Here is a 20,067-nt window from a genome sequence, read left to right on the forward strand (position 1 = left end):
TTCCCATCACTAACTGTTACGTGGCTTCTTGGATGCAAACATATCTCCTATATCTTAACCAAAGGCTTCTTCAATCAGATACCCATACAGGGTCTGATGCAGGGTTTTGACTTGAAACACTGACTATCTCTTTGCCTCCATAGATGCTGTCTGACCCACTGAGTTCCTACAGCAGTTTGTTTTTTTTGCTCCCGATCCCAGCACCTGCAGTTTCCTGTATCTCTAATCATTCAATGCATTTGGCTGGTTATTTTCTTCATGGAGGGCAACGCATCAAACTTGATGTTATTCTCATCAAGCATCTAACACATTTTACCAACAGATATCCGAGGTAACAATCAAGAACTTTGGCTGATTTTTTATTATCATCCCTACACCACTAATAGATTGCTTCCCAAGTGAGACCCGTTCAGTATGGATAGGGAATCAACCCATGGATCTTAGCGTAATTTAGAGTTATGCTGGCAATGATTATACTGATTTGGGCAACACAAAAGATTATTTGATTTGCTTTCTTATTGGTGGATTGCAGCATTTTATTCATGTATTTTTTCAATTAATTTTAGTTATCTTGGTTTTTTTTATGTTAATATGTATAAATTATTCCCTGCACAGTATTGCTCATCAACACAGCTGAAAGGGTTACAATTAAGATGTGTCTGTGCACACTGCCTCTCCTTGTATTCCAATAAATCAGGAATAAACTGGTAGCTCTCTTTTACCACCAATAAGGAAATGGAAATAATATTGGAATAATATTGTAATTCATCAAAACTAGCAGAAAGCTAACTTAATGCTATAGAATAAAACTATTCATTTTAATTAAGATAGCAGTTCACAAAATGAAGAACTGTTGAACAATTTTAGTATAATTAAGAACACATGATTTTTTTTTTTCCCACTGAATCCGTAAAATCATCTCTAAACTAAAGAAACCTTGATGCCGCAGTAACTTTCAGAGTATTTTTCATTTAATCTGGTAAAGTTGTGCTTCTGTCCTTATTCACATTCTGCCCTTTGGCAAACACTGATGACAGCAGCACTCCTCCACCTTCCCTGAAAGGTCCAACCTATCAGACTGCTTATCTGACATCTACCCTTGGCCAAGTTATAATTTCCTGCAGCCGATCACTGAAGACATCATCCTTAGCCTCTGTGATAAACTGTGCACACTTTTTAATGATTCCATCCTTCTCTCTAGTAACTGAACCTGCCAACGGTACTTTGAGGTGGGCACATTTCTGTCAGGTTCCAACCAAAGGAGAGAGATTGGGAGAACATAATAGAAATGCAATGTTCGTTAGCCAGGTATATTCTATTCAGTGAATGGATACCTTACTTAAAAGTACCAAAATGCTGTGAAATGGATTAGCTAAAAATTACTAGGAACCCAACTTCTATTTTAGACTACAAATATCTCACATGTAAAATTGAAACATGCAGAGTAAACCAATGCAAAATTCAAGAGGTGAACTATGATTACCATCATAGTATATGCTTCTCTTAGATTTGCAGTGAGAAGCTCAAATTACCTTCATCACAGGTTGGTCCTCCATATCCAGGCATGCAATCACAAACATTGGGTTTCAGGCATTTTCCATGATTCTTACAGTCAGGCCGACATATAGCTTTGGAGAAATAAAATTCATGGAAACTGTATATTGGTCATACTATCAGCAAAGTAATATGTGAAAATAAAATAACCAATTAAATATTACTACAATATAACTAGATGTTTAGCATTGCACAGTTCTGTGTTATTTGCTTCCAGATGAGTTAAGATTGTGGCAGACTTTATTTCCTTTATTTTCCACTATCTTACACCAATTGGACTTGAAGGAATATCCACCAAAAAATGTGCACCAACTATGTACTATTATAACATCGATTCAACTTCAAATTCTTTTGTAGCTTATGCTTGTGAGAACCAGCAGTTGATTAGTTCACAGCTGCTGTAACTTCATCAATAGTATTCTGAGATGGACAGAAACTAGGAAGCTTGACCTAATACTTAACCTGCTTTTCAAGCGAGATATTAAATAGAGCCTCGGCTGCTTTCACAGATGGAGGTTAAAGATGCCATGGCACTATTTTGAAAGGAGTAGGCACTTATCCCTATGTCTTGACCAATATTTAGTTCTCAATCAACATTTCCAATAAGACAGATTATATGATTGTTATGATATTGCTGTTCGTGGGAGCATGTGGCATGCAAATGAGCTGCTGTTATGCACACATTTGCAAAGTGACTACACAAATACATTACTGTAAAGCGCTTGTAAATATTCCAAAGAGGATGTGAATGCTGACATATAAACAAGGATCTATCTTTTCTTTTACTGGGTCCTCCAATGTGGTCTCTACCTACCACTACCTAAACAAAGAACTCAGTTCTTTTGTACCAGTGCGCAGATCAGGTACAACATTTGTCTCAGAGTCATGAAACAGGCCATTTGGTCCACCACATCCACATTAACCAGTGGGCACCCATCTCTTAATTCCCTCTTCCAGCACTAAGCGCATAGTCTTCTATGATGAGATGATTTAATTTTTGTCTGGACACTTCTTTAGTGCTCTCAGTGACTCTGCTTCCACCACTCCCTCTAGCATGTATCCCAAGTTCTCACCACTCTTTGGGTGAAAAAGGACCCCCCTCAGATTCCCTCTAAATCTCTTATCCCTTACCCTAAATCTATGTCTCTAGTTTTATTCGTGTCTCATAAGGGGAAAATTTTCCTGCCGTCTATCTATACCCCTCATAATTTTATATGCCTTAGGCCCCTCTTAGTCACCTCCTCTCTAGGGAAAACAGACATAGCCTTTCCAGTCTCTCATAAATGAAACACTCCATCCCAGGCAACATTCTGGTGAATCTCCTGTGCATCAGTGCAGTCACATCTTTCCTATAGTGTGCCGACCAGAACTGCAGTACTCCAGCTGAGGTGTGACCAATACTTTATAAAGTTATAGTATAACCTCCCTGCTTTTGTATTCAATGCCCTGACTAATGAAGGCCTGTATCCCATATGCCTTTTCAACCACATTAGTTACCTGCACTGCCACCTTCAAGGATCTTTGGACTTGCACACCAAGGTCCCTCTGTTCCTCAGTACTCCTTAAGACCCTACCATTCATGTGTATGTCCTAGCCTCATCAGTATTCCCAAAATGCATCACCTCACATCTATCAGGATTGAACTCCATCTGCCATTTCTCAGCCTATTTCACCAACACATTGATATCACCCTGTAGTCTGACTATCCTCCACACTGTCAACAACTCCACAAATCTTCATGTCATTTGCAAATTGTTTCATTTGGAATTATCAAAACCCTCTGGGAATCCATTGTCAGTCTGTGTCAAATTTTGTTTGAAGATATTCCTGTGAAACATCTTGGGATGCTTCACTATGTTAATTGCATGACATACATATATTTCAATTGGAAGAGATGGGGAGGAGCAGATTCTATGATGACTTCATTTATTCATTCACGTCTCTATTTATTAATAATCTCTAAAAGACTTTGAGAACATGATGGGTAATAGGGAGTTTCAGGATTTAGACCCAACAATGATGAAGCAACAGTGACATATTTCCAAGGCAAGATAGTGTGCAGCCTGTTAGGGAACTTGCAGCTGGTGATACTCCCATGCAACTGCTGCATTTGTCTTTCTTTTACCAGAGTTGTGGATTTAGGAGATACCAATGGAATAGCCTTGAAGTAACTGCCACACACTGCATAGATGGTGTGTACTACAGTCACAGTATATTGACGGTGGAGGGAACAAATGGTTAGGGCGGTGAATGGGGTGCCAATGAAGAATCTGCTTTATCCTGGATTGTGTCACATTTCTTAAGTATTGAAACTCCCCTAATGTAGGCATTGTGCTTCTGATTTGTGCCTTGTGGATAGTGGACAAGTTTGGAAAGTCAGAGAGGTGAGTCACTTACTGCAGCATATGCAGCTTTGGACCAAGAGTTGAGGTGACTACCTAACAAGAATGTGGGGTAGCCCACTGATGCTCTCGGGTTGCTTAGTGCTGGGTCAGAACAATGGTTACATATAGGATTCTGTTTTCCAATGTGGGATATATTTTATAACTGTGGCACCTTTGGTGTATTATTCTCCTCAATGAACTATGTAAAATACTTAATAAAGAAGCACAATGATCCAATAAGGCTGGCTTGTATATTTTAGTTTTTATCCTTTTCATCCCTCTGGTTCTATCTGAAAACATCGCGGTAAAGTTATCACTTCGATAAAAACAGAAGATCTGAAAAGCAGCAGATTAGGCAGCATTTATGAAAAGATAAGTGAATATTTCAGGTCAAAGATTCCTTTATGCCAATCCAACAACTACTGATAACCTTTTTCCAGTTCCAGATTTTGAAATCAGATTAAAAGTTTCAGTCATCCTACACCAAGGTTTTGATGAAGCATCCTCAGCCTAAAACATAAACTGTTTCTTTCTTTACAGATGCTGCCTGACCTGCTGAGCATTTCCTGCATTTTGTGTTTTTATTTCAGGTTTCCAGCATCTGCAATTTTGATTTTCATCTTATTTAAAGCTTATTTAAAACGTCAACTCTCAAACATTTGAAAAACAGAACTTCATTTCGGCAAGAAATCATCATTTTATTAAGAGATTTAATAAAATCTATGGGGTAAAGTCCTTCCTCGTGATTATTTCAATGTATAATTCAGCTTTGTATTCTCAACTCTATTTTTGGTAAAAACAGATACAATCCATATTGAGAATTAGCAAAAGTAGTTAAGATTGTTCATTACATTATCTATATATCGGGGTCACACTTACCAGTCTGGCAGTTGTATCCAGTATATCCAGGCTTACAGCGGCAAGTATTTGGTGCAGAACATTCCATATTCCTACCACATGGATATCTGCACATTGCTAGGAAAACAAAATAACTTATTACTGTCATTCAGTTTGAATTACACCATCATCATCATCAAAGAACTAGAATCTGTGAGACGTTTCTCGTTATTACCATCGGGGAGGTGGTACAGAAGCCTGAAGACCCACACTCAACGATTCAGAAACAGCTTCTTCCCCTCTGTCATCAAACAGTCCATGAAGATTACCTCACTAATTCCTTTTTTTGCACTATTTGTTTTTACAACTTAAAGTAATTTTATGTCTTTGCACTGGACTGCTGCCACTAAACAGATTTCACGTCATCTAAGTCAGTGATAATAAATTCAATTCTGACTCTGGATACTCTGTTAAGATATCACATTGTCATTTTGGTTAATCCATCTCAAAAAGATGTTGATTTTCTTTGACACCCTTGGGATTTGGCCAGACCAAGTAATGGTCATTGGTGACAAGCAAGTTTATGCCAATATAAACAGCTTCGACTGATCACATTTCTTTTTAATTCTAGATTTTTAAAAGAAGATTAAACTTCTCGATCTTTCCTTATGGGAATTAAATTCAATCTTTGGACAGTTGGTTCAGATTTGTGCCTTACTAGTCCTGTAACTTAACTAGAATGTCACCATATCCCTAATCATAAATGCTTTATTTGAAATTAAGTTGTAGCTCCAATCTAATTACTGGTGGGTGCAAAATTATCTATTCAAAAATGATTGGAATTAATTCATCAAGTCTCAGAGAGAACATAAGGGTGGCCGAGTTATAAATTATAGAACCCTGCAGGTGCTCTTCCAAGGTAGGGTTAAAAGAATGTTGTTGAATTAGAAGGTACAGGCCTTAAAAATGATACAATAGACCGACATATAAAACTTCCTGGCTGAAAAGGAATGTTGTCTATGGTGACTCTCACCTGATAGTTATCCACAATTATAGAGTGCCATTTATGGAAACTAGCTGTAGAAGTCACTATTAGGAATGAACTGTCAGGTGCCATATCATTTGGAGGATTAGTACTTTTTTGGGACTTAACAACTGAATGCAACTTTTCCAAGTAAAATATCTTCTGACCATTGCCTATATGAAATAAGTTTGAGCTGCTTCAACACTTAGTGAAAACAAGCAGCTGTAGTGTGAAGGAGCTGAGCAGGTGGGAAGGTGGAGGACGAATGGATAGCTAAGAGAACACTGCAATAATCTGATCTGGAGGTGACAAAACCACAACTGATGGCTTCAGTGGCAGATGGGCTAATACATGGGCAGAAGTTGCAGTGGTGGAAAGAGATGGGGGTAGAAATTTGTCTTCTGCTCTACGTATTATCTACACAATGCAGGAACATATGCACAATAAAATGTGCTCCTGAAATTCAGCTCTACTGAATCAATGGGACTACATTTTAGAAGCGTGCATTAATATATCAAATGCTCAGTGACTGCTTAAAAGATGAGAGCTCATCAACTCTCTCAAATAAATGCAGAAGGCCACCATGCAGTATGTTGAAGGGAAATCTATGTGAAGAGCAAGGGGATATGAGGAGAGCCCTAAATGACTAATCTGCACTTCTGCCTTTACCATTGCAAGCTCCTTATTTCTGAGGAGGGCAATCACTCTCTCAAATTCTTCCTCCAAAATCTCTTTCCCTCACTCCCTTATAGAAAGACCTCATTTTCACTGTATGGAATTGAAATTATAGTGAAAGTAAACAACTTGTCTGTCAAAGAAATACATTTTCTAATATTATTTAAAAAATGTTTCTGCACACTATTATTGATTTACTTTCTTTTGGTTGGTTTGGGGTATTTTGTGCTTTAATTTTCCCCAAAATATTTAAGAAACTTAACATTTACAGGTGTTATTACAGCAGTACTAATATGACACCATACCTTTGCAAGTGACTCCATCACCAAAATAGCCAAAAGGGCACCGTCCACATCTGAAACTTCCATACTGAGTTGGTTCACAAGGAACCCCTGAAAAACATGGCGAATCTGCACATGTAACCATCTGTGGCTCAGGCATCAGTTCATCTTCTGTGAAAAGACTTTCTGAAGTTGTAGTCACAAAGGGAGGCTGTGATTTTATTAAAGGCCTTCTCCCAGTCAATGTTAGATCAATTGTTTTTGGAATACTCATTTCTCCTTTCATGCTATAGGGTACTGCATTACTATTTGTCACTTCTGCTGTGGGGCTCTCTCTGGTCCCTTCGTCATTTTCTAAAAACATGGGAGGCCGATTTTGTGCATCTGGAGGTTTTCCAAGTGTAAATTCCATGGATGAGATGATGGGATGGTCTGTAGACCCATGATAGACAGTTGTCCAATGATGAAAATGCTGTTTCCTAACAGCAGTTGTCGTTACACTAGGCATAGTGGTTGTAGGAGTGACTCTTGCAGTTGATATGGTACTTCTGGGTTTTTGAAAACCTACAAAACATAATCATTTTATTAATAATATTTACAGACTTTTTCAGCAAATGTGGCTATTATTTAAAATCTAAAAAGCTTGCAAGGCTTCCAACAACCTTGACATTGTACTAAGGTTGCATCCTTGGATGGCTTTCAATCCTGACCTCATTAGAGTTTGTGTGACAGCAAAGTATCTCCTCTCCGTGGGCTACAGAACACCAGCACCACATTTGTGATGTGTCCTTTCCCATGACGTTGGAAAGCCCTGCTGATGCCTTGCTATTGATTGAGGGTAGGGGATGTCAGGATGTGTGATACACATGACGCCTCCAGCTTAGCACTGATTCATTTGATGATGTGAGCATTGAACAAAACTCCTATTATATTGTTTGGTGCACAGTTAAATGTCAATTGCCTTATTTTAGCAACCTTGATCCAGATTGCCACTCAAGTTATAATCTCAATTCCACGGTGGTATATGTAGCTGTGTCCTTATTTTGGTACCAGCAATCCCCAGGTTACACAAGGGTTCTGTTCCTGAGAACCATGTACAAGCCAATTTCTCTACAAGTCAGAAACTATAGCTACCCAAATTGAATCACTCTACATATACCTACAATAGTTATTTCAAAATTTGGACTATGCAAGGCAGCCAGTCCAAGTTTTAACAAAAAAAAGCACTATCTTGTTTTGAATATGCAGGCCACTCCTGTGGCCTGGACCTCAGGAAGGGCCTACGTTATTTCCATCTCAGGACTGTCATGGATCAATGGCCACAGTATTTAGGCCTCTAATATTCCAACACGACTCACAGGATGCAGTGTATTAACAAGTGGCTTGGTGTGAACAACTTTGAAAGGAACTGGGAAAGGTTCCATCTTCAACAAGACCAGTCAGGAAATTTGGGGCCATGATTTATTTAACTCCAACTACACGTGGATTATTTAACTACGGAATGCAATTGTTAAGAGCATAAAAGCAACAAAGTGTTGTGGCAGCATGAGGCAGTGTTGTGAGAAATCCACATGGCTGTCACGTGACAGTAACAACACTGATCCCCGCTGACCGGAAGTGATACTACTGTCAATCAAGGTGCGGATGCACCCACCCCTCAGGTGTGAGAGTACCTTTTGCCTCTGAACTTGCCTGACCACTCTGAACCTGCCTGTCCATTGGCTGTGGCAGGAACCTTTGTCTTTGACTTCCACACCATTGGCTTGTTTAAATCACAACAGTGAGGCTCCGCCCAGCCTCCTAGCACCATAAAAAGGGCTGCATCCACTAGCCCTTCCTCTTTTGATGACCCCAGGAGTAGTGAGACAACGCTGCAGAGATCATTGGTAAGAGTGCATCACCACATGGTCAGGGAGCGTTTCACTCAGACTCAGGGAGCATTAAGGGCCAATGCTAGTGTGGGATGGGCATTGAAGTGTTATATCCTGAAGTTGTACATTGTTACTGTGTGCTTGTTTGTATTAGTGTGTGTGTGTGTGTGTGTGTGTGTGTGTATTTTACCCCAGTTGCGCTTCCCCTCTCGTGTTCGTGGTATCCTGTGCGTGAGTGAGCGTGTGTCTATTCCCATCCATCCTGTCCTGCGTTTGCCTTTGTGATTAAACTAGTTTTGGTCTACAAAGCTCGTGTTCAGAGTCCTTGATCCTTAAGACAGTAAAGAACGATTTCACACAATAGGCAGGTCAAAGATGGGCATTATTGCAGAGTATTATTCCTCCAGTATTTTTGCAGTTTTTCATCATTATTGCAGAGCGACCTTGATGATGAATAGAATGTGAAGTGAATAGAACTGCTATTATATTGTTTAGTGCTTAGTTAAATGTCACTCTTTATTTTAGCATTCTTGATCCAGATCTCCATCCTGATTCAAGCTATACTGTCAATTCCATGATAGTGTGTGTTGCTGTGCCCTTATTTTGGTACAGGCAGTCCCTGGACTACATAAGGTTTCCGTTCCCAAGAACTGTCTGTAAACTGATTTCTCCGCAAGTAAGAAACATCTGCTTTCCCTAGCTACCCATATCGTCTACATATTCTTGCTACAATTCTTTCATTTCATTGAATAATCACCCAAACACTACCCATGAGTTTAATTACGGAATATATATTGTATCCAGTCATTAACGAATACCATGAAACATTTACAAAATGATCAGATATTATGTATTATTTCTGAAATTACCTGAACCCCACAATGAGGTCACAGTTTTATAACCAGCCTTAAATTATTGCCTATAAAACTCAACACTTCAAATATACTGCATTCATCAAACTTAATGATGAACATTCTAAGTAGAAGCCTGTGATATTATTTGCAACATATTTACAATATAAATTACACAGCCCTTCTTATAAGCAGATATTTGTGAAAAATGTTTTCAACGTCTGTTTAAAAGCCTTATGAGTAAATGCTCAGATCCAAAGCCATGAAACATTATACATTATCCATGCAAATATTTTAAATAGTGGACTATGAATTCTCAATCTGTATTGATCTAAGTACAGGTATGTATGTGGCCAGTCAAAGAAAACACTAATTGAGTGCTTCGCTAATCTTGTAAATAAACTCCAGTGATTATACAATTAAGAGGAAAAAATGTGACTGATTTTCAATGATGGTGTCAATGTAGTATCAGTCAGTTGAAACAGACCCTGAGTATTATGTGAAAATTGTGGTGCTGAGATTGCTGACCCTTAAAATTGAAAACTAGAACACTTCATTGTTTTAGATAAATGCCTACAACAGTATATAGATCAGGCTCCTTTAAAGATGCCAATGCAATTTTCAGGTATCAATGAACAGAACTTGCAATACCTATGCTTTATTCATTGATATTAAGCTTACATCAGCCTAGCACTGCACATCTAATGTTCAGCTATAATGAAAATCAGCCTCAGCAAGATAGATAGAAAATTGGCTGAGTGATGGGAAGATGTTAGCAGAGAAGGGTTGTTTCTCAAACTGAAGGAAGTGCACAGTGGAGTTACCAGGAGTTGCTACCAGGACCATTAGTTTTCTTTATACAGCAAAATTCCCATAATCTGCTATCCAATTGTTTAGAAATCCCAAGGTTTTGGCATCTGACTCATTGGGCCCCCATTTCCCGTGCTCTCGTTTAACTCGCCTTTGCCTCCTTTCCCATGCTCCATTTAAATTTACCAGGCTCTTTTTCCCATGCTCCCTTTAACCTCAACGGGTTCATTGGAAAATATACTATTGTGTAACATCTAAAAATAAGTTAATGTTTATTGGAGTATTAATAGGAATAACATCTAATAGTCCAGACAATCTGCCAGCCCAGTACCACCAAAGTGCCGAGTGTGTCGGATCATCAGAGTTTTGCTGTACATTATTAATAATTGAATTCAGGTGTACAGGGTACAATTTTCCAGATCTGCAGATAACACAAAACATGGAAGTATAGTGAATTAAGAAGGACAGTAAAAGACTTCAAGAAAACATTGTCATGTGGCTGCTCATTCACCACCCTGTCAATGAACTTTATTCCTTTTAGAATTGTCCCTCTAATTTATATTTACTTTCCAAAATATCATTTTTCTGCAATAGAGTCCTGTGGGGATAGTGGTTAAAGCAGCGTATAGGATCCAGTGTTTATAACTAGAAACAGAGTACAAAAACAAGGATGACTGATGGACCTTTACAAAACACTGGTTTGGCCACAACTGCAGTATTGTATCCATTTCTGGGCACCAGACTTCAGGAAAGATGTAAAAGGGTTAGAAAGGATGCAGAAGAGATTTACTAGGATTATGCCAGTGATGAGGGATTTCAGTTACTTATTCAGACTGGAGAAAGCTCCTTGGAAGAGATGAGGTCGAAAGAGGATCTAATAGAGATTTTTAAAATTAAGAAGAGTCTGCAGAGGGCAGAAAGCAAACTGTTCTATTGACAAAGAGGCCAAGAATGAAGGTGAATGACAAGAAGAAACTTCAGAGAAAGCTTCCTTTTTTTTTTAAGCACAAATGATTAGGGTTTGAGATTGACTACCGGGGATTGTTGTGTCGGCACATTCAATTGTGATATTCTGGAAGGGAGTTGGACAGATACTTGAAAATATTTATACATCTGTGGGGAGAAAGCAGGGATGTGGCTCTGGTCAGATTAGTCCTGCATAGAGCCAGTTTTGACTTGTTGGGCTACATTGTTTCCTTCTGTGCTATAACCTTTTTATGGAATTCTGTCTTTCTAACATCAAATCTTCCTTCGTATGACACAACAGTTAAATTGGTAATATTCGGGTAGATCAACTGCTAAACTGATCACCAGCCACCTGCTCTTGAACCACATTGTTTCTTCCAGCTTAATCCAAAGCAGTCTTCTGGGAATCCAAATCCTAACATATTGGCTGGCTCAGCACAGGGGCAGGACCTTTCCCAGTGCAGTGCACTGCAGGACTTGTCTCAGCACAGTGACATGAAGTGTAGTGCAAGGCTTCAGCCAATGCAGTACCATTCATCGCAAGGCAGAGAAGGGCAGGGCCGTCTCTGGATGCAGCGCAGTGCAAAGCCTGTCCAGGTGCAGTATATCGCACTGCAGGGTCTATTCCAGTGCAAGTGGCCACCTGAATCCACAATGGTTTTGGAAGAAGCTGAGGTTCCAGCTGTCAAAGTTGCCACTGAAATTGAATGCCTTTATTCATCTTTGACAGTTACAAATATTTAAAAATTGCCTGGGAAGTAGTAAACTTGAATATAATATTACAAGATTATTAATTTTTTAAATAAAATTACAATGTTTACAAATTCACACCCTGAAACAGTTAAATGCACTAAAACTAACCAAATTAAAATCATATGAAATGTTCTCATTGATTCCCCTAGCATCCTTTCCTTCCTACGGATTTTGATGGGACTTAGGTACTTACACTAGGTTTAACCTGGCCCAGGCTCAGCAGACAGACTTCCCACTCTGAGAGCCTGGAAGTCTATGGAAGTCAGGCTGCATGGTGGATATCACTGCTGGCTTAAGCACTGAACTTCAGAAAATGCTTAGTAGTCATGGTAAAACCATTGGTAACTGGGCAGAGCTTCCCCAATATTTAGAACAGTTAGAAAATATCTTTTGTTTTTAAAGGAAGAAATATTTTGACTTGTCTACATGGACTTTAGCAAAGCCTTTGACAAGGTCCCACATGGTAGGCTGGTCCGGAAGGTTAGATCACATGGGATGCAGAGCAAGCTAGCCAACTGGACACAAAATTGGTTTGGTGGTAGGAGTCAAAGGGTGGGAGTGGGGAGTTGTTTTTCAGATTGGAGGACTGTGACCAGTGGTGTGCCACAGGGATCAGAACAGCAGCACTGTTGTTCATCATCTATATTAATGATTTGGATGAGAATATAGTTGGCATGGTTAGCAAGTTTGTGAATGACAACAAAATTGGTGGCATAGTGGACAGTGAAGGTTATCCAAGATTACAACAGGATCGAGATCAACTGGGAAACTGGGCCAAGGAATGGCAGATGGAATTTAACTCAGATAAGTGCGAAGCGTTGCACTTTGGCAAGTTAAACCAGAACAGGATTTACACAGTAAATGGCAGGTCCCTGGACAGTGTTGTATAACAGAGAGACCTGGGGTGCAAGTCCATAGTTCCCTGAAAGTGGCGACACAGGTAGACAAGGTAGCGAAGAATGTTTTTGGCATGCTTGCCTTCATTGGTCAGAGCACTGAGTACAAGTGTTGAGACGTCACGTTATAGCTGTACAAGACGTTGGCCAGAACGATGGAGTATTGTGTACAGTTCTGGTCGCCTAACTATAGGAAGGATGTCGTTAAGCTGTTAAGGGTGCAGGACAGATTCATGTGAATGTTACGAGGACAGGACGGCTTGAGTTATAAGGAAAGACTGGATAGGTTAGGAAAGTTTCCTCTGGAGTATAGGAGGCTGAGAGGTATATAAATTATGAAGGGCATAGGTGAGGTGAATGGTTGGGTTTTTTTCCCAGGGATAGGAGAGTCTAAAACTAGACAGCATAGGTTTAAGGTGAGAAGGGAAAGATTTAAAGGCGACCTGAGGGGCAACTTTTCCCACACAGAAGGTGGTGGGTATATTGAACAAGTTGCCAGAGGAAGTGGTAGAGATGAGTACAATTACAATGTTTAAAAGCCATTTTGGACAGATACATGCATAGAAAAGGTTCATAGGGATATGGGCCAAATGCAGGCAAATAGGACTAGCTCAAGTAGGCAACTTGGTCTGCATGGAAGAGTTGGGCTGAGGGGTCTGTTTCATGCTGTATAGCTCTATAATGACAGAACTCAGAAATAGAATGTCTGTGTCAGGAGTGCAAACGATGTAGTCTGCCCAAAGTAGCTGACTGAGTGGAACTGGGGCCTGTCTGTTAGGGATGTTGGCCTAGTTGAGGACACTAACATTATTTTGCTTATCCTTCAAGTGAATTTGGGGGATTTTGCTGAAATAGGTTGCTGTATTTTTCCAGTGCCTTGAGATGCCTACTGTAGGCAGTCCAGGTCTCAGAAATGGGGATCACTGCCACCTGGTGTACCATAAGTTTTGTGCCTGGTCTTCTCATACCTTTTTTATCAATCAACCGAGGGCCGTGCTGGTGCATAGAAGACAGTGAAGAATCTCATTACTGATATCTGCCTTCTCCAAGAGGTGGCTCTTGAGATTTTCCACATTTTCCAGGGTCTCACCATTAATGACTAGCATTGGAAGGCTGTGTAGTGGGCTTAGTACTTGCATTAACGCTCAAGATACATTGGATACACAATGAATGAGATTACATCATATTGTGTTCAGTACACAATAGAGAATGCCAGAGTTTGTAATTTGTCTCCAAAGTTAACGGATACAGCAATTTTTGCCACTCTTCTTGATTTTTGATGAATTCTTGTGACTTAAGAGAAAAATGTTTTAATTCAGCATTTACAGATGTTTAACTAATTTGGTTGTCATATGTTGTCCCACTTGATGCTGGGGGACAATTTTTTTTAAACTTGTTTTATAGTTTTAAAAAGAGGAACATATTTCCTAAAAACCCTTATCTAGTCAGTTCTTATATTCAGTTCAGCCACATATATCCACACTTATATTTGAGTATTTATCTTCATACGTGTACTTGTACTGCTTCCTGTGGCTTTATTTTCCCTTGGTCAGTTTCTATGTGCTTCTGATTGAATACACTGTGACTGCTCTGTGATTTAGGTCTAAATTTTCCATGATAAAATCCTAACTCTAGTCATCATGCATGGCTCAAAATCAATTTCCATCACTTTGCTAGCTTCAGTAGTAATACACTGCAAGCCACAATGCCAGGTGAGTTACTATTTACACACTTACACAGTCAAAAGAGATCTGAATCGCATCAAGCTGGGCAGAACTTGAACTTGATAGTGGAAGACCGGTACTTAAACACAATATTATCCAGTTACCCCTACTGCTCATTTTTAATCCGCATGTACAGAATTTGAAATAATTTGCAAATTGGGAGGTTACATTATCTTTATCCTACAGTTATCATCTTGATATCAGTATGCAACAGCATTGTGTTGACTGAGTCAGTTATAACCTTCCAGGCTTCAGGAATACAATGCTTCATAGGGAATGTCCACTATTGGCATTTGATCTGCTGTATTACACCTGCCATTACCACTTTAACAGCAACATTAACAAATTGTATCTTTCTCTAGCTGACTGTATTATGCTTCATTCGTGCATCAGCTAGTTCATAGTTCTGACTTTATACAGGCAAGGGCTACATTGCTGCTTAAGCAGCACTATTACAAACATGATTTAATTGGCTATCCGAATAATCATTGAATACAGGGAAACATTTGACCCATTGGTTCTTCTGCTGCTTCTTTGAAAGAGCTACTAAAATTTGTTGAAAATCTCTTTTGAGAACTTGCATGGTACAATAGTCAAGTAACTAACACCTTTTTAACCTTCATCTGAGCACTTCCTGGATCTGAGCCATCTGAAGATCAGGTCTTATTAACATGTGACTGACAGGTGAAAACGAGCATCCACAAGTAATTTATTTACTTGGAACCACTACAAAAATCAGATTTAGGACTCAAAGTGCTGACCTAGTAGCAGGCTTCCATGAGAACCTCCACATACAAATGTATTAGGTTGGTTCAGAGAATGGAAAGCAGAGTTCATAGGATTGCAGATTCCATAACGGAGGAAGGACTTTCTGTATTCCTGTGGGGAGGTGGGGGCGAAGGAAAGGAAGCCACAAAGGCTGGAAATGTCACAGATGTAGAATGAGGAGGTCAAAACTGGGTGAAGTGCTCCCAGAACGGGGCTCAAGTTCCACTAAAAATAATAATCAGACATAAGTGATCGAAGTTAGAACCTTTGTCATGAGTACATAAAATTAACTGCAGCATTCCCAGCATTACAATGTCAAACCACTGCATCAACACCTGACTCTACAGTCACACAATCTACCCTACTTACCAATCTCCACAAGAACCATCACACCCCAGATACAATTCAAAGCTATTCAGCCATGTATAGCATCAAATACGTACAAACACAACTCCCAATTGACAACCCAAATCAATACAGGTCAATATTTGTCCCCATGTCTTGTGCCTGCTCAAAATTACCTTTTTATCTCTCCTAGTCCAAGGCTGCACATTGCCGGTCCCGTCAAGGTATACCCAGAAGAGAGGTGGCAAAAGAGATGGAAATGGCAGGGTGTCACATCCACAGGCAGAACACTGGACATTTTTACCTTGAGGTGTGCAGCTACTCCCCTTTCTTTCTTTATTCCCAACTCATCCTGAATTTATCTTAGCCCAAGTCCCAGAAGCAAGAAACACCTTGCTAAGCTACTGCACCCATCCCTCAGAACAACTCAGAGGTGGAGAGCAAAGTAGGACTGATACCAAAGGTAACTTAGAACAAGGACGGAAATGGGATCATTTGTGTAGCCTAGACAAGGAATAAGTGGACAGACAGCAGCCAACAGAAAGGATATCACAAGTACCATCTATCCTGTGGCTAAGGTAACATGTAGGTTTTACTGCAGCAGAATTAAATGAGGATTTCATCAATCTTCAGTAGCATGCTGACAGATGCAACTCACCAGATGTATGGCATGTGCCCAAAAGCTTGGACAAGCCAGATGGAGGAAATGAGTTCTAGTTTGGCCCACGGATTCACAAAGCCTAAAGGCCATCCCTTCCAAAGAGGAGATACTTGCCTTTTTTATACATTGATTTGAGTCTCATGAATGAATGACTTTCAGGGCAGCCATGGTAGTTTGCAAAAAATGCTGAACACCACCATGCAATATGACATGGCTGAATGGGGTGATGATGTTCTGCAGTGGAAGTTCAAACATCATCTTGTGCAAAGAAACTCCAAGTTGCTGCACTGGAAGCTTAGAAAGCTGTTCCCTTTGATTTCATCTTACGTTCCTCAAAGTAGTTGCCAGGAGAAACCTTTAATTTCTGAAAATTTCATCCCTAGATGATTGTCAGCAAGAACACTGCAGAATATAGGAGTATTGCCACCTGTGAACTTAGCTATTGAATGACTAAGGGTGGTTCAGTGACACCACTAGCAGAGCTGCTGCCTCACAGCACCAGAGACCTGTGTTCAATACTGTTGTCTATGTGGAGTTTGCATGTTATCCCTGTCACTGCGTGTGTTTCCTCTGGGTGCTCTGGTTTGCTTTCACATTTCAAAGGCATATAGGTTAATTGGCCAATCTAAATTATTCCTATTGTGTGAGTGATAGAATCTGGGGGAAATTGATGGCAATGTGGGGAGAATAGGTTACAGACAAAATTAGTGGGGAATTAGATTGCTTTGTAAAACAGTATAGACTTGATGAGCCAAAATGACATCCTTCATAAGGAAAGATGATATGCTTATAGGATATATTAAAAGCTCAAAGATAATGACTGATAATCAAATCAGGTAGTTTAATACTATGTATTTGTTCTTTTTACCTTTTCCCTTAAAAATTATTCCTTCAGATGTCTAAGAATGAAAACCTTGTTCACTTTTATAATTTACAGCTGTATTAATATTATAAGTTCAGCAAAAATAAGCATGTTTAATAAGGTTGTGTAGGCCTTAGACCAATCACTAGAAATTAGTTACAAAATTAAGTTGAATGTTTAATTGGTGTACACTAGTGAATTACTCAATGAAGATATTTTGACACAAAAAAGCTTCTGAAATGTATTTACTAGTGTCTGTATACCGAAGAAAATGAAAATAAACCAAATGCAAATAAATATGATGGGCCATTTTCATTATTGCTGAAGGCCAATTTCATCCCAAAGTCTTTGATGGGTTATATAAACACTGCTTCGCCAATGAAAGTGCTGGGCCTCTGTTATTTCTGAGCTTGTAGTTCTCTATGTCAAAAAAAAATCATTTGTCTCTGCCAATTGATTTGAACCATACACAGTGCGCAAGCCAGGTCATGCAATTACATTCCCATCAAGGAACGAAACTATTTTCCTAGGAAAGAATAATCCAAAGCTGTGGTTTAATCATAACAGCGCAAACCATCAGGGATTTTGTTCCCCTCTGCAACATTTTTATATTTGAAAGAAAATGGTTTTGGTCAGCGTGTATAGCGTGTAATCTTTTCAGTGTTCATGGTACTTCTCATAGCAGTTACATTTTTTTCAATGCAGAAGTACATTAATTATTGAACAGTACAGTGGTGTAGCAGCAGTGCTCTTGCTGCACAACTCCATTGACCTGATTTCTATCATGACCTCAGGTTCTCCCTGTTTCTGCACGCATTTCCTCCAGGTGTTCTAGTTTCCTGCCATTATCCCAAAGGTGCAGTTGTAGGTTAAATGCCTGCTCTAAATTATCCCAGGTGTAGGTGAATGATAAAATAATTGGGTGGAGTTGATAGTCATGTGAGAATAGATTACTGGAAAATGTAGGGGAAAGGGACTAATGGGAATGGTCTAAGAGCCAGCATAGGCATGATGGGCTGAATAGCAGTCTACTGTGTTGTAAAAAAATGGAAATATAAAAAAAAAGAGAAATAGTCATCTTTGAGACTGGATGTTCTTCAATCTCTTATCTGAAATCTTAATTTCAATAGGTTCGCTGCATACAAGAGGTGAATCATGGAAATATCCCTAAAATCACATTCAGGAAGAAAATCTTCACACAACAGATAGCATGGAATGCTCCTGTGATTGAGAGAGCAGTAGATGCAAAATCAATGTAGGAATTTAAAAGGAAGATGAATATTAACTTTGGAAGTCTTGAGTATTTTGGGTTGCAGGGAAAGTTTTGACAATACTGTGTCAGCCAATGACGTGGAAGTGGGATGAAGCAAATAATTCGCAACAGTCTACTGAACAACAGAATCAATTTACTCAAGAAAACAGTGTCCGCTGAAAGAACAGAGGAAATAGAAAGTGCAGCAACTTTTCCCATAAAAGCAGGGTAACTTCCCCAGAAAAAAATGCAGTCAGAAAATAATAAATATAAGTTATGTGCAAAAAATCAATCTTACTTACTCTAGTGCGGTTACATAGCTTGATTGCCATGGCAGTTTTTCAAATCATCTCCACTCTACTTGGCTGTACTATTGGCCCATACAACATTTTATGGATTAAGGAAAATACAATCTTCTTTAAAAATAGATTTTAAGTGGGTTTCACAAGAAACAAATGCCAGTCTCGCCAATGTCCAAATCCTCAAAATTGATACACTTCCACATTCTAATCAATGAATTAAGCATTAACTGTTGTATCACTGTAAAAAAGCTCAGACTGGGCAAGGGCAGGTTATTGGACTATTTGCATTTTAGATGACAATCCAATACCATCATGGTCAGTTTTTTTGATAATGGTATTTTTTTTAATTTTCAGATAAAAGAAATGAACTCAAATTCACAAACCAGCATGGTAGGATTTGAATTCTATCTAAATTAATTGTTCAGTTCTGTGTATTACTGCAAACAAACTTGTAAGAAGAGAGTTACCATGGCTAATAAAATAGTGCAGACTTGATGGGCTCAATACCCTTATTAACTTCCTGGATTTTTAAACTTTAGTTTCAGTAAGTTATTTATTAGGTCAAAATTGCAACAGCCAATTGGAAAGAACAGTCGGTTCCAGATCTGGGATCCAGCAGTTTAATCACAAGTCCAGATCACCCATATGTGCAACAAGAAAAAAAATTAGCAGGAAATTGGGATATTTTGCTGTAGCAGCAAGGGTGGATGGTCAAAGTCCCCTACTATGAAGAACAAGAAATTAAAATGTGAAACTTTCTCCAACGGGCCAATATGCAGTTTTAATCAGAGGGCAACAGCCTTCTGAGCTTTCTGGATTCTTTTGGGGATTTTGATGTCCACAGAATGGAACAGTTAGGCCCTAGGATGCTATGCTGGGCATAACTGCTGGAGCAGCACAGCCATAACTGCACTTTTATTCACCACCTCAATGGCACAGTGACCCTGAACCATTTAGCAGGGCTGTGGCTCATTACAATGTTTTATTATGTTGCTGCAATTTAGATGAAACTGGAACCTTCTAATTAGTTATTGAAACCTTTAAAAATATAAAATTTTAAGATACATTTATTAGTCACATAAATATCGAAACACACAGTGAAATGCATCTTTAGTGTCGAGTGTTTTGAGGGAAGCCCGCAAGTGTCACCACGCTTCCGGTGCCAACATAGCATGCCCACAACTTCCTAATCTGTACGTCTTTGGAATGTGGGAGGAAACTACAGCACCCAGAGGAAACCCACGCAGACAT

The 20,067-nt window shown here is 39.2% G+C and overlaps 1 protein-coding gene across 1 annotated transcript in view; it reads right to left on the reverse strand.

Annotated features, from left to right (window-relative positions):
- The window catches only part of vwde (von Willebrand factor D and EGF domains), a 151,329-nt gene that overhangs the window by 21,860 nt on the left and 109,402 nt on the right, over window positions 1-20,067 (reverse strand). Inside the window, exons 22-24 of the mRNA XM_052016930.1 lie at window positions 6,780-7,319; window positions 4,818-4,913; window positions 1,533-1,628 (exon numbers count right to left, since the gene is read on the reverse strand). Of these exons, the coding sequence (XP_051872890.1) occupies window positions 1,533-1,628; window positions 4,818-4,913; window positions 6,780-7,319 (732 nt within the window). The remainder of the gene's footprint in view (window positions 1-1,532; window positions 1,629-4,817; window positions 4,914-6,779; window positions 7,320-20,067) is intronic.

Source organism: Pristis pectinata, chromosome 5, assembly GCF_009764475.1.
Source record: "Pristis pectinata isolate sPriPec2 chromosome 5, sPriPec2.1.pri, whole genome shotgun sequence".
NCBI classification, from domain to species: domain Eukaryota; kingdom Metazoa; phylum Chordata; class Chondrichthyes; order Rhinopristiformes; family Pristidae; genus Pristis; species Pristis pectinata.